The sequence below is a fragment of the Chelonoidis abingdonii genome, chromosome 21, assembly GCF_003597395.2.
Source record: "Chelonoidis abingdonii isolate Lonesome George chromosome 21, CheloAbing_2.0, whole genome shotgun sequence".
Classification (NCBI taxonomy): Eukaryota; Metazoa; Chordata; order Testudines; family Testudinidae; genus Chelonoidis; species Chelonoidis abingdonii.
The window spans coordinates 7,385,822-7,401,778 of NC_133789.1; the positions used below are offsets into that span (position 1 = coordinate 7,385,822).

The 15,957-nt window shown below is 57.0% G+C and overlaps 1 protein-coding gene across 1 annotated transcript in view; it reads right to left on the reverse strand.

Moving 5' to 3' along the window:
- The window catches only part of PPP1R9B (protein phosphatase 1 regulatory subunit 9B), an 80,541-nt gene that overhangs the window by 11,790 nt on the left and 52,794 nt on the right, over positions 1-15,957 (reverse strand). Inside the window, exons 12-13 of the mRNA XM_032791283.2 lie at positions 12,459-12,565; positions 1,492-1,543 (exon numbers count right to left, since the gene is read on the reverse strand). Of these exons, the coding sequence (XP_032647174.1) occupies positions 1,492-1,543; positions 12,459-12,565 (159 nt within the window). The remainder of the gene's footprint in view (positions 1-1,491; positions 1,544-12,458; positions 12,566-15,957) is intronic.

The window sequence follows — 15,957 nt, forward strand, 5'->3', positions numbered from 1 at the left end:
TGCCTGCATCTTTCCTTATTCCTCCTGTGCACCAAACACCGCCTCAGACCCACCTGAGAGCTTAGAGGCCACCAAAGGATTGCGAGGTGGCGGCCGTGTGCAGCCACTTCCGAACGGGCAGAGTCTGTGCACCCCACAGAAGCGGATGAGAATCACGGCAAAAGCAGGAGCCAGCACAAAGCTTCCTGCTGCCTGCGTCCGGCGTAGTGTTGACCCAGCCACAGCGAGGCCTCGAGCCACAGAGGACCGGCGGGAATGGGAGAAATGAGGAGAGTCGGATGGGAGAACAAGAGGGAGTTAGTAGAGTGGGCGGGGGGCGGTATCCCTAAGAGGTGGTAACGCACAGGCCTCCGAGGCAGGCTCCTAGCTCGAGATGAGGTGACACGCTGCACGGATCCAGCAGCCGTGGGGGGCACGGGTGTGGAGGGAGTGGGATGCTAAGCATCTCGGCAGTGAGCGATGGAGCAAGAGCCCCACGTGTACTATGTGATCAGGTAAGGGGCTCGCAACCTAAGCCACTGCCGATCCTCTGACTCCAGAAAGGCACTCATCCTGACCTGGGGCGTGTGCGGGTAGATGGGCCAGCCGTCCAGTTAGCTCCGGGCCAGATTCCTATTCCGCGTCAGGCGCCACGGGATGAGCACGAAGGGATGTGAGAGCTGCTCCGTGTGCATAATAGCGAGACAGCGTCTGATTCAGCAGGTGCTGCCCTTCCCCAGCCAGCAGTCGACCGTCCCTTGTGGGCACTCCCCAAGAGCCGGGCCCAATCTGACCGCTGAGAGGCAACAGAGGCAGGAGCCCCCACCAGGATCGTATTCCAGCCTAGGGCTGGAGGCCGAGGATGAGTCGAGCGGGCAGTATAAGCCATAAGCCGGCGTCCCAGTCCGTCTCCCAGAGGATTCCGGCGGGCCCCTCTGGGCCAGGGAGCCCATAGAGATGAGTATGTGAGGAGGGAGAAGCAGATCGCGGCTTGTGTTGCAGTGGAGCAAGGCACTAGGATTCAGTTCCCAGACTCGCGCGTTCCGTCCGCGTGACTCGTTGCGTCGCTTAGCTAAGCTCCCGCCATAAGCCTCCTCCCCCGAGCCAGGTCCCAGCTCCCAAATCCCCCCTCCACCCCCACGCCCTATGTCCTGGCTCCCCAAAACTAGCTTTATCCCCCATCCCTGGCGCCAGCTCCAGGTCTCCACACCGTCCTCTGTCTCTAGTTCCACAGCTTTCTTAGTGTGCCGTGTTGGCATAGCCCGAGGCTCACTGGCCCCCAGCTGCCAGGCTCTAACACCCCTGCCAACCTCCCTCCCTCCCACCAGACCTTCCCTCCTCAAGCCCCACATTCCCCCTAGCCCGGGTCTGTGCCGTCCCTGCTCCGCTCTGCAGGCCATCAGCACCGAGGAAAGTCTCCCTTGGCTGGCGATGCCGGGGGTGAGCTTGCAGGGGCTCAGAGAGACCGGGGGTGGGGATGGGAAGAGGGTGGAGATCGTGCAGCGGACTTACCGAAAACCTCGTCGGCGTCTCGGCGTTTGGAGGACGACATGGCAGGGCAGGTCTGTGGAGAGAAGAGGGGAGGTAGGGTCAGAGCACTGGACATCCAAAGCCAAGCGGCTGGCACGGGTACCTTTGGGGAGGCGCGTGCGGCTGGGCCTCGGGGTCTCCAAGCACCCACCGGAGAGCACCCCCCATCCGTCTGGCATGCGAGAGAGCTCTGGGGAAGGCCAGTGGGGGCCATCTGGGCCTGATCCTGGCTGCAGTCTACCCAGAAATGGTGTCTCAGCTGCCTGACCTTGTGTTACGGAGGGGAACGGGGCAGCCGGTCAGGGTCACATCGTCCAGCCCGGCCTGAGCTCTTACACGGGGTCGAGCCGGACGTGCCCGGCGCATGGAGCTGCAGCCGTGGGACCCATAGGATCCCCACGGAAGCACCCTGGAGATAGCCAGGCTTCGGAGCTGGACCAAGCCGCTGGAACCTGGGGGCAGTGTGTGGGGGTGGGTGGCAGAGGGACCAAGTGGTATAGCAAGATCATCACGCAGGACTTCTCTCCCTCCCTTTCCCCCACCCCTGCTGCCCCCTTCTCCCTCCCCCCACAACCCCATCATGCTACAAAAGAAGCCAGGATGGATGATGCAATAGAAGACATGGACATTGATTGATCGCCTGCTATTGTCCATCCATTTAAAGAGACAAGAGGCCTGATTCTCCTCTCCCTTCCCCACCGTACAACTCCCTCAGGTTAGCGAGAGGAGACAGCGACCCACGGCTGGTATTTTCCTGACGGGTGGGGCGGAAAGGTTAGTCACTCAGGGGTTTTAGAACTGGATCAGGCTGGAAATACTTTTTCTATACAGCCCCCCAGTTAGCCTGTGGAACTCAGGGCCACAACGTTTCACTGAGGCCCAAGAGCTGAGCAGGACTCTAAAGAGGCTTGACATTTCTGCAGAGAACAAGAATATCCTGGGTTCTAATAGAAAGAATGTAAAAAGTTAAGATTATGGGGAGAGGTAGAAACCCTCAGGCTTCAGGGCATGCCAACTATTAGGGGGTCAGGAGGTAACTTTCACAGGGGCAGATTATCCCATAACTGCCCACTGCAGGGTTTCTTTCAGCTTCCTCTGGAGCAGCTGGGGCCAGCCACGCTTGGAGCAATGACCCCAGATCTAGCATTCCAGTTCCCCTCTCCCTGTGACAATGGCAATGTTCTCCCCAAATCCTTTGATCTTACCCAGCCCTTTCCCTCCAAAGATCTCAAAGCACTTTGAAAACAATGAATTCAGACCCACAGCACCCAGGAGCGAGAAGGTCAGTGTGACCCCCAGTTTTGCAGACAGGGAAGCCGCTGGTCTGAAGTGACTGGCTCACAGCTAGGCAGAGAACCGTCCTGCCTGGGCAGAGAAAGCTGCCCTAAATATAAACCACAGCGCTAATACCGCTGGGCCTGATCCTGCCAGCTTTACTCTGCCAACACTCCCCATGACTGCAGAATCAGGCCCCGGGGGTCAGCGATTCAGTGTGAATTTCCGCTGGGACAGAGCAAGGAGTGGGCCCCAATGGGGAGGCGTTGGGTAACTGTCTCCCCAGCTGCACTCCCATCAGCACCGGGCAGAGGGCAGTGCGTGGCTCTCACATGGGAGAGGCTGGCAGCATCTCTGCCTGGCACAGTTCCCGTCGGCACCATCTCACTTTTGGCCATGGATTTGTTTGCTTTCTCTCCGCCGGGTTTTGCCCACGCTTTCCAAACAGCCGTGGTTCCCTCTCCTGCCGTAAAAGCTGCCACTTGCCAAGTGTGAGGGGCGCAGGGCAGGGACTGGAGATGGGAGACCTTTTCTGCCTCCCCCACATGGAGGCAGACTGGCGAGGGGGCACATGGGGTACCGACATGGGGAGCCACCAAGGCATTGGGGCCAGCATGCAGGGGAGAGCAAGGAGTGTCCCCAAAAGGGGTGTAGGAGCGGGTATATTCCCCCACCTCACTGGAGGCTCCCCAGGTACCCCCACTGCTCCCCTTGGAGCGGTGGGGGGGATGCCTCTGCCCCAGGCAGACCTCCCATTGAACCAGACCGGGGGTGTTTGCCTTTGTTCACAGGGTTAGGGTTAGTGCTGGCTGGACGGTCCTGAACCAGGAAAGCAGAGGGACAAGGTCACTGGGGAAAAGGCCATTTAGCAAGTGGGCGTCTATCTTCCCCAGCCTAGGAATAGGACACTATGGGACTAGCCCCCAGCCGATCCCAATCAGAAATACACCAGCCCCGGGCTGGATTTGCCTTGCAATCACATGACGGTGAATGAGGAGCAAGGCAGCACCTCGCACCCTGCGATCGCCAAGGCCTGTACAAAGCCCTTGGGTGCCTCTGCCAGGGGATCAGCAGCAACATCCCCGTTTTTCTGCACGGCAAACTGAGGCACGGGCCAGCTCTCTTTAGACTGTAAGCTCTTTAGGGCCGGGAGTGTTTACTGGGTACATGCACCACGCCTCACTTGACAAAGTGTGTCACGTGCCTGTGTCCGCTGGAGGATAGCAGCCTGCTACTGCTGACCGCTATGGTGCTGCTCCCTTAGCTCAAGGGGCAGGGGGGTTGGGCGAACAGTCAAAGGTTCAAATCTGGGCTGGGGCGAGAGTTACTGTCCCTGCTGTCTCTGCTCCCGCAGTAGAGCCTTTAGCTGGGTTAGCCCCTCTGTCTTTTTCCCTGTGGTTAGTGCTGGGGCTGGAGGCCCCAAAGCAGCCTTATGGGTGATGGACAAAGCAGTAGAAGAGAGAGCTGCTTTCATGCCTCCAAATATCTCCCAAGTGCCACCTCCCAGCAGCTTGGTAACCCGCCTCCCTATCCTCCTCCAGCACTCGGCTCCCGCTGGCCCGTGGCTCGCACCACGAATCCTTTCAAGCAAGGCCCCTCCCTCCTCCTGAATTCAAAGCCGGGTCTCCACTGGGACCCGCCACCCCACACGAGGCGCATCAGCTGATTACGGGCACAGGCAGAGGAAAGGCTCCGACCGGCCCAGCGCCTTTGAGGACTGAGCGGCTGCTCTGCCATGAGCCAAGGGGCACCGGCTTTTGAAGGAAGGGTGAGTTTGGTGACCACCATGCCAGGGGCTTGTCCTAGGGGGAAGCTGACTGCAACAGCTGCTCAGGAATTGCTCTGGTCACTTTTATTGCAGAGGGGAGGCCGCATGGGGAGCTGTTCTGGAACAGGTATCCTGGAACGCTTTACTCCACAGTAGCTACTCTGCTCAGTTTCCCCAAGTAGACAATCTTTCCTCCAGGGCCTGGCTTGCAGGCAGGAGCTAGGAAATTATAGGAAATCATGGGCCAGCGAAGAGATGGCCTGTTGTGATCATCTGGTCTGAGCCCCTGGATAACACAGGCCCCAGGATTTCCCCCAAATAACCCTGAGACCTGGGCGGCAGGCATCAAAGGCCAGGGGAGGATAAGCCCCCCCCAAACAGCCCTGCATGGCCCTGCCCATGCTGCATCCCCAGCCCCCTCCTGCTTCCCAGCGCTCTGTTACTGCCAGCTCTTCCCCTGTGCTGGGGTTAATGGGGGCCAGCCTGCAGCCAGGGACTCCACCCAGGGCTCTGGGGTTGGGGGGGGCGCTACCCAGTGCTCTGGGGCTGGGCCTGCACCACTCGCCCCACGCTCTGGGGCTGGGGATGCTTGGCCAGGCCGGGGCTGGGGCGGCATAGGGCGGGACCTCGGGCAGAAGAGGCAGGCCTGAGGTTAGCCTCTCTGAGCCCAGGGTTCACCCACCACCCACGCCCCTAGAGCTGATGTCTTAGAATAAACCTCTGATCTTGATTTAACAATTGTCAGTGACGGGGAATCCACCCTCACCCCCCAACCCCCAGCGCCCACCCGCCTTGGTAGTTTGTATCCAGGGGATATGATGCTTACTTAAAAACAAGCACCTTATTGCGTCTGAATATTTGTCTAGCTCCAGCTTCCCGCGCCACTGGCTCAGTTATTCCTTCACGTGCCAGCGATAGAGCTCATTATTAAACATCCGTTCCTTTGTAGGATCGTAGGGCCCGTGTATATCAAGCTAACCCCTCAGCTTCTCTTGGTAATAACTGAAGAGCACTGAGCTGTGTGCAGTCTGTCACTCTGTTTTCTAAATCCTTGTAATCCATTCTCAGGAGCTCTTCCTCTGAACCCTCTCCAGCTCATCAGTACACTTTTGTAGAGGGCACCCTCAGATGGAGGAAAGATGGTGGTGTGTATTTTGAAACCGCAGGCACAGAGGAAGTGACTGCCTCAAGACAACCTAAGCAGCCTCAGTCTCAGAATTGACCGCAGCTGGATTCGTTAGCCACTCAGTTCATATCGTTTTGTTTAGCATACACCATCAGTGCAGTGCAGAGACCACAAAGGGGGGGAAGCCATGCCACAGCCATAGATAGATAGTTTTACCAAACTCGGGAACGCACTCTAAGCTCAAACCCCTCAGCTCGATAATTCAACACATGCACTTTATGAAGCATATCAAGGAAAGAACTCCTCAACCGCTTTACAGCGCGCTCTTTATTCTACAGATCAGCATTACAGGCTGCGGATGCTAGAAGAGTTCGCACGGCCACAGACCCTGACTGGAGCATGGGCCAGGATGTGTGCCTTGGACATCACCCCAACCGGGCAACACAGGCGTGGCATTTTTTCAGATTGAACACGCCTGACGGTGAGCAAAATCCACAGGAGAGTCCTGCTGCCCTGCCTCCACTTGGCGGCAACTCCGCTTCGGCCTCCTGCACCCGCCTCCTTCCACATGCAAACAGTTTGGTGCACTGCGATCCATGTATCCACCAGGAAGTCAGCAGCTCAAAACTCCCCTAGGGGTCTAAGGGAGACAAGAGAACCACGAAGGTTGCCACCATGGCCAGGCAACAGGGTTTCCGTGTGAGATGTCTTCACTATCTATGTCAAGTGGGAACTACATAAGATGTCAAAAAAAAAAGAGGGCTCCCCCAACATAGCTTTTTTTGAGCCACCAGCAGTGTCCCGGGCGCTTGTCCCCTGACAGCGGGCTAGGAATGTGCTTTCCCAGCACTATCACACCTCAATTACAAGAATGTCAACGAGGAACGGGAGAACAAGCGCAGGGGGCTGCTGCCGCTGGGTACCAGACTAAGCTAGGGCGACCATGATGCAAATGTGGAAAATCGGGACAGGGCGTGGGCGGGTAATAGGAGCCATATATAAGAGCAAAAGAACAGACAAAAGATGGGCGATGGAGTCACTCATAAAATCAGGACATCCGGTCACCCGAGACTAAGGCAGCAGGGAACAATGACGAATGAGGTCCCAAAGGCTGCTTGAAAGGGAATTCAGAGCGCCTTGCCCAGAGAAGGGAGCCAGACCGATCCACTGGCCCGCTCTGGAGGGGGAGAACACGACTCCTACTGCCTGGCCTCCCTCCTTGGGCCTTTTTCCTTCCCACCCTACATTTTTCTCTTGCCTACTGTTTATGCACGGGCATAGCACTGCCCCTTCCCGATCAAACCGCCATCACGTGTGCCTCGTTTGAAACTAGAGAGGGTGCATGCTATTAAATTGCCAACGCCCTGAACAGCCTGACGCTGGTACGAAGTTTGCTGGTACGAGTTTGCCAGGTCCCAGAATGGGCTGATCACACCGCGCTCTGTTCCCCTCCCCGTCAGGCAGGTTGCAAGGAAGAGGCAGCAAGAGACACAAGCTGGTTGCGTCTACTCCCTTTACCTGGTTTCACTTAAGGAAGCCGAATCAGACCAACAGCGACTGCTCCAGCCCATCTCAGCCAGCCTCACTTTCCCCCCAGTGGAAGTAATTCCCATCTTTAATACCGACTCAAAACCTCTCGGCCCAGGGATGGAGTGGAGAGGGGGGTTGCTAGGCCAACATCCCAGCTGTCACCACTGACGACTCCTCCGAAGAGCAGACAGAAGCGAGGGGCAGTGTGGTCTGGTGCCCTGGGACCACCTGGATTCTGTTCCTGCCTCTGAACTGCAGCGTGATCTCGGGCAAGCCGCTTTGCCTCTCTGTGCCACAGTTTCCCCTCCCCACTTTTTGGCTAATGAAATGTAACAACACGGGCCTGGACTGTCTCTCACTGCGCCCACCATAATGAGGTTTCAGTCTCCACTGGACCCTCTGGAGAGGAATGCTAATAATGACGACAAGCAACAGCTAGAGTCAGGGACTGTCAAGTGGCCAAATTTTGCCTGGGAGCAGCTCTGTTGATTTCAGCGAGGTTGCATGGAGTTCAGAGCCGCCCAGAGGATTCAGGGGGCCTGGGGCAAAGCAATTTCAGGGGCTCCTTCCATAAGAAAAAGTTGCAATACTATAGAACACTATATTCTCGTGGGGGGCCCTGCAGGACCCGGGGCAAATTGCTCCACTTGTCCCCCCCTGCCAGGTGGCCCTGATGGAGTTACACCAGACTGGAAGTTAGCCCTGGTACTGCTACAAGTTCCCAAGGCAGCTGCCCCATGCCTGGAAGGACATGACAAAGGAGACGCCTCTGTGCTGCTAATCCTAGAGCTGAGGACAAGGGGATAATCGGCACTGAGGGAGACAATGGTCTTTATGGGAGAGACACCTGCCTGCTAGGAAACTGACAGGCACCCACCAAATCCTCCCCTACAAGCCTCCAGCTGCTCCCCCTGCCATCAGCTTTAAATCCCTGCCGGGCTGTATTTGAACCTCTGGTGACCCAGAGGTGAAAGGTCGATTAGGGCATGTCTGCACTGCAATTAAATACCCACAGCTGGGCCGGCCCATGTCAGCTGACTCAGGCTGTGGGACAGCCCCGTTTGGGCTGGAGCGCGAGGCCCTGGGACCATGCGATGGGGGAAGAGTCCCCGAGCGCAAGCTGACCCAGGCCAGGCACGGGGGTCGAATCACAGTGTAGCCACAGCCCCGGTCTCTTAGCGATCCTCCGAGCCAGCCAGTCCCACTGCCCCGCTGGTGGGAAATGCGTGGCCCAGCCCATCCTTGGGTTGGGACTTCAACTGCCTTGTTCCCAGGCTGGAGCGAACGTTCACAGACGAGTTACTCGCCTTGCGGAAGTGAGGTCCCTAGCACAGGCTCAGACCGTCACAGGACGGGAAGCACCCGGCCACAGGGAGGTTTGTCTGCCCCAGGAGGATGCTACTCTTAAGGGCTCCTCTGGATCTGCAAACCTGCAGTCCCAAATGGGTGCAGTGGGGATATTACACTGAACCTTCAACGTGTCTCTAGTGGTGAGAGCCGAGTACTGGGAGCCCAGACTCTGGGGCGATCCCAGCTCATGGGGGCTGCTGGTTAGGGCAGGGGGCTAGGAGTCGAGACTCCTGAATTTCATTCCTGGCTCTGCCCCCAGTTCACTGTGTGACACTGCATAAGTCACTGGGCCTCTCTCATTTCCCCATCTGTTTGATGCAGTAGCTTTCAGCCTTTTTTCATTTGCAGACCTCTAACAAAGCCTGAGTGGCGGTACAGATCCCGTTGTAAATCTGAGTGGACCAGAGGTTGCAAACCACTATTCTATAGGAACAACAACCTTTTGCAGACCCATTAGAAATAATCTGCAGATCCCCAGGAGTCCGCAGACCACAGGTTGAAAACCACGGGTTTAATGGATATAATTAGTCTTGGAAGGATTCGATTTTTATTGGTAAATGTCAATTTTGCTGCAGACATGCCCAATATTTCCGTTGCTAATAATCAACGTGTACAGATAGGGAAAGTAGGGGAAACGTGGCTTGAGAACGGATTCGAGTTTCATTTACCGATATTTACTTCGGACATTTCGACATGGGATGCCAACCATGTCTGGAGGGGATGGTCAGAGAGCTTTAACTTTTTGAATCTCAACATTAAATCATCATGGTCTGAACTCCCCCCACCCCCTGCAATTTCCCATAACTGAATATTTAAATTAATAAAAATTAAAAATACATTAAAAATCAATATCCATCAAATGATTTAAAAAAAAAAGATCGAATTGTGCAAAGCCCCTGTATAAGATCTCGCCTCCCAGGGGCAGGGGTTAGGAGATGTAATGCTGTCATATTTATATAAGATGTCAAACTCCTCCAAGAGAAGTTCCTTTTAGCCGGACCAAGTGGCCAACTCTTTTATCTGATGAAAGGGCCTTCTGGCTAATATCTGGGACCTTCAGGGGCAAGGCTGGTCAGGCTCACAGATCTGGCTGCACCACACGGAACCCAAGCAAGATGGGCATAGAATTAAACACCCCCAAACTCCCTAGACATGCGAGGCTCAATTCATTGTTGCCCATTGCCCCAGCGAGGGTGGTACCAAGGGGCTCTGAGGCAGAAGGGAGGGCCCCAGACCCCATGAGTGTAGGGGTGAGCCAGGGGGTGAGCGAGCAGAAGTGGGATTCCGGGGCCGTTCCAGGTGGGTGGAAGCGTGGCCAAGGTTGACCTGTGCTCCCATGATGTGACAGCCCTCAAAAGCCCCTAGGAGCCCTCTGGAGCAGGTATAGAAGTTAGGACCAGAGCTGTGCAGGTCTGAGTGTAGGGCAGGGCTAAATTCCTTCCTCTCTGTCCCTGCCCCACTGCAGGCTCCTTGGCGTTATCAGAAGGGAAGCGTCTAATGCCCCGTGGGTCTGCGTTGCTCCCATCACCGTTACCAGGAGGCACGTCAATGGGAGAAGCGACCTTTTGATGCCTATGGATTTTCAGTCCCCAGGAAGAGCAGTCGGGAGGCAGAAAGACACAGAAAATTACAGCCCAGTGGCTCATACATCTGCTTTGGCAGCGATTCATATCGATCTCGGGCAGCTCCCTTAGTGTCAAAGTGGTTCGCAAATGGAGCCGCTTCATCCGCCACTGAAATGCTGCCACCTCTGGGGTGGAGGCGCAGTCACTGTTTTAAACAGCAGCATGGCTAGGCCTGCCCAGTCGTTCAAGATGGGAAGTGAAGAATACTAGATCCAGCAGAAAGGTGCAGTGCACATGTAAGGGAGCGGGATGCTGCTTGCCCAAGGATTTCACCAGGACTCTGGTGCTAGCCTCCTTGAGTGCCATGGAAATCCCAGGGGAGCTCTAATGCCACAGAGAGCCTCAGGACCCTGGTTTTGTGTCAGTACCTCCAGTAGCAGTGACCAGAGCCCCCAGCGGAGGCGTTGGGGCCAGTACAGACTTGGGGGTGGGGGCGAGCGCCTCCCGTTGAATCGCCACTACCTGCAGCACCTGGGGTCTCTCTCATCTGGCTAACTGCTTCCCAGAACCCATCTTGCTTTGGGGAAGGAACAAGTTCCCAGCCTCAGGGAGCAGAGCTGGGAGTCCAAAGCCAGTGTCAAATAATGGATCTGGAGAGGGGTCTGATGGCTCTGAGAGGCAATTGTCCCTCCCTTCCAGAGACGCTTCCATTATGGCCCTGCAAACTAATCACCCAACACACAGTCACTTCTAGGAGAGCCTCCTTCCAGCCCTACGAACACGAGGGTGTTAGAGATGCACACATCCCTCCCCCACCCCCCCGGTTGGTTCTCAGACAGAGGCCAGAGCATTAGCCAGGGCCCCCTCCAGGGGCAATGGGGCAATTTCAGTTCAAGTGGAGAGGGGAAAGGTGCACATATGTGGAGGCGGGGGAGGGGGCAGAGGCTGTCCCATTTTAGCCCTGGCTCCAATGCCTCAGAAAGGGCAGAAACATCGAACCAACAGGGCCTAGTAGCTCCAGTCTAAGAAAAAGAAAAAAGGCCCCCCCCTGGAAAAGGAGGGAAAGGAATTGTGTGCATGTTGGGGAGGGGAAGACGAAGAGATGGAGGTGGATCCTGAGGCAGAAAGAGGCCGAGGAGAAAAGAGAAAGAAATCGGGGTCTATGGAGGAGAGCAGGGTGCAGGAAAAATAACAACCGTAAACGAGGAGCTGGGGAGCGAGCGAGAAGGGACGCGCGGGGCAGCCAGGAATGAAGAGCGGAATGAAGGCAGGCTGGATGTGGCGATGTCCAGGGATAAAACTGACCAAGGTGAGAGGGGGGACCTGCCAGGGCGGGCGCAGCAGGGACCAGGCAAAAGGCCCGACTCTCCCAACCCAACCCGGAGTTCAGCCGATCCCCACTGAAAAACCTTGAGAAAGCGCAGATGCGCCCACCTGGACGGGAAACACCCTCATTGCTGCAGGCTAGACCGCTGAAGGGCATCGCAAGACCCCCCCTTGGGCCTAGCTCCATCCAGGGAAATGCCACTGCTTTCAGTCAGCTCACTATGGGGCAAGGCTCTCCACCATGGAGAAACGCAAGCCCCACCAGACTCCAGAGGCGGAGAAGGCTCAAATCTGACCGCAGCCTGGATTTTTAACCCGTGTTTACTTCCAAGAGCCAGGCCAGGAACGGGTAAAGTGAAATCCGCAGGCGACTGCTGAGCATTGGCTCAGAAAGAGGAGCCGGGTGGGTTTTTTTTCATTATCGTTATTAATTTATTGATGAAACAGCGAGGAAGGTGTCGAGGGCGGCCTTATTAATGTATAATGTTTGCTAGCCTCTGCTGGCGAGGGATTTTTTAATAACGCAGGGTGGTTCAACCGGGGGGTGGGTTGGACTCACAAGCACAGCGAACTGCATGTGCATTTCTCTCTCTAACCAACCCCCCCCTCAAGTCTTTCAGATACGTTTATAAACACCCCCAAACGTTGAAGCACTTTCCACCATCTAACCCCCATTCTCCCCTCCCCGCCCCCATCGCTTCCGTTATCCACCCCGAGCGGACCGACAGTGAAAACACTAAATACGCCGCTCCTCCTCCCCTGGTTGCATCAAACTCAGGCGGGGGGGGGGGGGGGACTATTTGGATCTAGACTGCAGCCTTACAAGCCGCTGCGATCCACGCAGCCTCGAAGCAGGCAGGGCTGGAAATAAACAAACAAGGAGCCCCCCCAACCTCCCCCCTACAAAAACCCACCCAGCCGGCAGCCAAACGAGCAGCAGAGCCGAAAGAAGCAACCCTGAAACTGACACGAGATGCTGATGGCCAGGATGAAATTGACCCACACTCACCGAGGGGTCCTTGGCATCCTTAGCAGCGTCCGATTGCGTCCATGCTGGGATCCAGAGGCGTCTCTTGTGGTTCCCCGCTTTCCTCCCCCCTTCCTCTTTCTCTCTCCCTTATTTGGCTCCAACAAGCTTTCAAAAATTCAAGGAGGGAGCGGAGAGGATAAAAGAGGCAGCGGGAGCATCCTGAGAGGTCTGCAAGGGGGGAGGTGCTGCAGAGAGAAATTTCATACTGACCTCTGGATTCTCCAGGCTGGGATGGTCCCAGGGACTGGAGGGAGGGGAGGGGAAGAGGGGAGGGAAAGGCAAAGGAGGGGGGATTCACAGGAACCCGGAAGCAGCTCTGGCAGCCTGGCTTGGAGTCAGGGAAGGAGGATGCAGCCTTGGCCGTGTCTCCCAGCTGCTGGCTTGGCTTGGCTGGGCTGGGCGGGCTGCTGATGTGGTGATGCAGTGCTGAACTGGCACCATGTAGCCATTCCCTGGGGCTGGGAGATCCAGAAAGATGGGGAGGGGGGAAGCAGAGGCGAAGAGAGAGGCAGAGAATGAGAAATCACAGGCTCACAGAGGTTTAAAGAGCAAAGCTTTCCAGAGATCCTTGCAGCCTGCATCCCCCAGCTCGACTCCTTTATGTCAGCACCGAAACAAAGCCTGATTTTCAGAGGTGCTGCCCACCCACGGCTGCCACCAGGGGCAAGGGGAGACATGATGCTCAGCACCTGTGAAGAAGTCAGGCTGATTCAGTGTAGACTTGAGTGACTGACTTTATGCACCTGAGTTTGAGCATTCTGGCCTAGAGACAGTTGCAGCACCCAGCTCTGAAATGCAGCCACCTCAGGGCTGGAGCACAGAAGCCAGTGTTCTGCAGCACTGGAAGGCAGCGACTCTTGTGTTTGCTTGTTCTTAAATCCACTGGGGGGACATCCTTGATCCCACAGAAAGGAAACACTGTGGGATCTTTGTGCCCAGGCAGAGCAGAGAAGGGCCTTAGGGTTTCATCCGGAACAGAGCCCAATAATCTGCCCACTACTCCAGTATACTTGTGTGGTTCCACCTGAGACCTTATTCTCCAGGCTGCCAACTCAGTGTGTTCCCTGGGTCACAAACCATTCGCATGGTTTTGAAAGGCAGGTTGCGGGGGCGTTCCTAGATGAAGCAACATGGGTTGGGGGGAGCAGATGGGTGGTGTCATTCTGGGCAGAAAAAGGCATTGTTTGGCGTGACAAAAGGGTGCGGCCGGTGAGGTGATGATCTGGGACCTGTGAGACCTGGGTGCTAATCCTGACTCTGCTTTGTCAATTGGCTTCTCCGTGCCTCAGTTTCCCCTCTGGCTGCCTCGTTTGGAAGCTCCTCGGGGGCAGGGAGTGTCTCTCTTACGAAGCGTTTGCCAAGCACTTAGCACGCAGAGACCCATGCTGGGCACAGGACAGAAATAACCTGAGATCTGGACCTTGCCAGGACTCCCCCAAATCTCCATTGACGTAACCGGCCCTCGGAGGGGAGTGATCCCCCCCGCCCCTGCATGGGGAGGAAGGGGAGAGGCGGATGAAGCTCTCCCGGGAGCTGGAATGGCTGGTGGTGCTGAATGGACAGCTCCCAGGAGCCTGGCTTGGGAGGGGGAAGGAGGCTCCTGCCTGGGAGAGCTTGGGATGGAGGCGAGAGCCTAGGGGGAGAAAACGGGCTTCTTCCCAGGACAGACGGATTCAGCTGGAAGGCGTCGGGTCTGGGGCGATTTTATTAACCACAGTAGGCTACTGGGTCCACCAGCAAGGCCGAGGCCGAGGCTGGGACTGCTCTGCTCCTTGCCACGTTCTTCACCTGGATGCAGAAGAGTCAGTTTGGTGTTAGGGGCAAGAGAGGCCCAGAGCCGGCCCCATCCCAGGGAAGAGAGGCCCAGAGCCGGCCCCAGCCCGGGGGGAAGAGAGGTCCAGAGCCGGCCCCATCCTGGGCAGATAGAGGCCCAGAGCTGGCCCCATCCCAAGGGGGAGAGGGGCCCAGAGCTGGTCACATCCCAGGGGGAAGAGAGGCCCAGAGCTGGCCACATCCCGGGGGGAGAGAGACCCAGAGCCGGCCCCATCCCGGGGGGAGAGAGGCCCAGAGCTGGCCCCATCCCAGAGCGGAGAGAGGCCCAGAGCCGGCCCCATCCCGGGGGGAGAGAGGCCCAGAGCCGGCCCCATCCCGGGGGGAGAGACACCCAGAGCCAGCCCCATCCCGGGAGGAAGAGAAGCCCAGAGCCGGCCCCATTCCAGGGCGGAGAGAGGCCCAGAGCCGGCCCCATCCCTAGGAGAAGAGAGGCCCAGAGCTGGCCTCGTCCTGGGGGGAGAGAGGCCCAGAGCCGGCCTCCTCCCGGGGGAAGAGGGGCCCAGAACCGCCCCCATCCCGGGAGAAGAGAGGCCTAGAAAATAGGGATTTTCAATTCACTTTTCATTGAATCAAGAGGGGGTTTTAGGAGGGGCTAGTGGTTGCATTCAGGAAGGTGGGTCCCTGCCTGGGGCACCAGGGGCCATCAGCAACGAGACACCAGTGGCTGGAGAGGTGATGGTGGGCGAGACAGATGAGCTGGAGTGAGTCAGGTTAAGGCTGGGAGAGAGGGTGCAGCTGGGGTAAGACCAAGGTGAGCTGAGCAAGACAGTGTGAGCGCGAGGTGAGACACAATTAGGCTGGGTGAACAGGTAGGCTAAGGGCAATGACAAGAGTGAGGCTGGGTCATACAGGTGGAGGCTGGGGCGAGACAGGTAGGCTGGGAACACTGGCTGAGCAGCGGGGAAGGGGTGGGGGGGTCAGTGCTGATTGAGGGTGGGGTCAAGAGCTTGACAAGATGGTGGCAAGAAATACCGACATCACAAGGGATGGGAAGTTCGGGGAGGGTCCTGGAAATTAGGCAGAGATGAAGGCCCCTCCTGAGAGTAGGCGACGAAGAGCTGCCCACTCCCAGGGGGGGCAGCAATGGATATGAGCGAAGACCCCAGGAACCTCGTGGTGCTCTGTCACTTATGCCCCAGGCCTGCAGGTGGCCTCCATTTGCACTTAACTGCTGGGCTAAAAAGGCAGGCCAGAAGCTTCTCCGCGCCACCCAGCCGCGTCTCTGCCCCTCCTTGGGAGCAACCAAGAACCAAGGTTGCCATCCCTAATAGCAAAGCAGAGCAGCACTGCCTGGATATAGCAACATATTGTGCACGTCGCAGGGCACTGTTGGTTTATATCCAAATACAACACTCACACACCATCTTCTCTCTCTCTCTCTCTCTTCGATAGAGCACACAACACACACCACACAGCTTCCTGGCTCAGCAGGCACAACAAGGCAGGCTGCACCTGGGGAACTGGAAAACAGCACAGGGCTAGTCAACGGTCTGGTGGCCATTCACTAAACACCGACGCAGAAAGTAGGGCAGTAGGAGGCCAGGGTTCCCCGTGCCAGCCACTCTCACTCCATGCCGCTGTCAGACAGCTGAGGCAGTAGCAGTCAGGGAGAAGCTCATCTTCTGCTGCATGTTAGCTGCGGGGT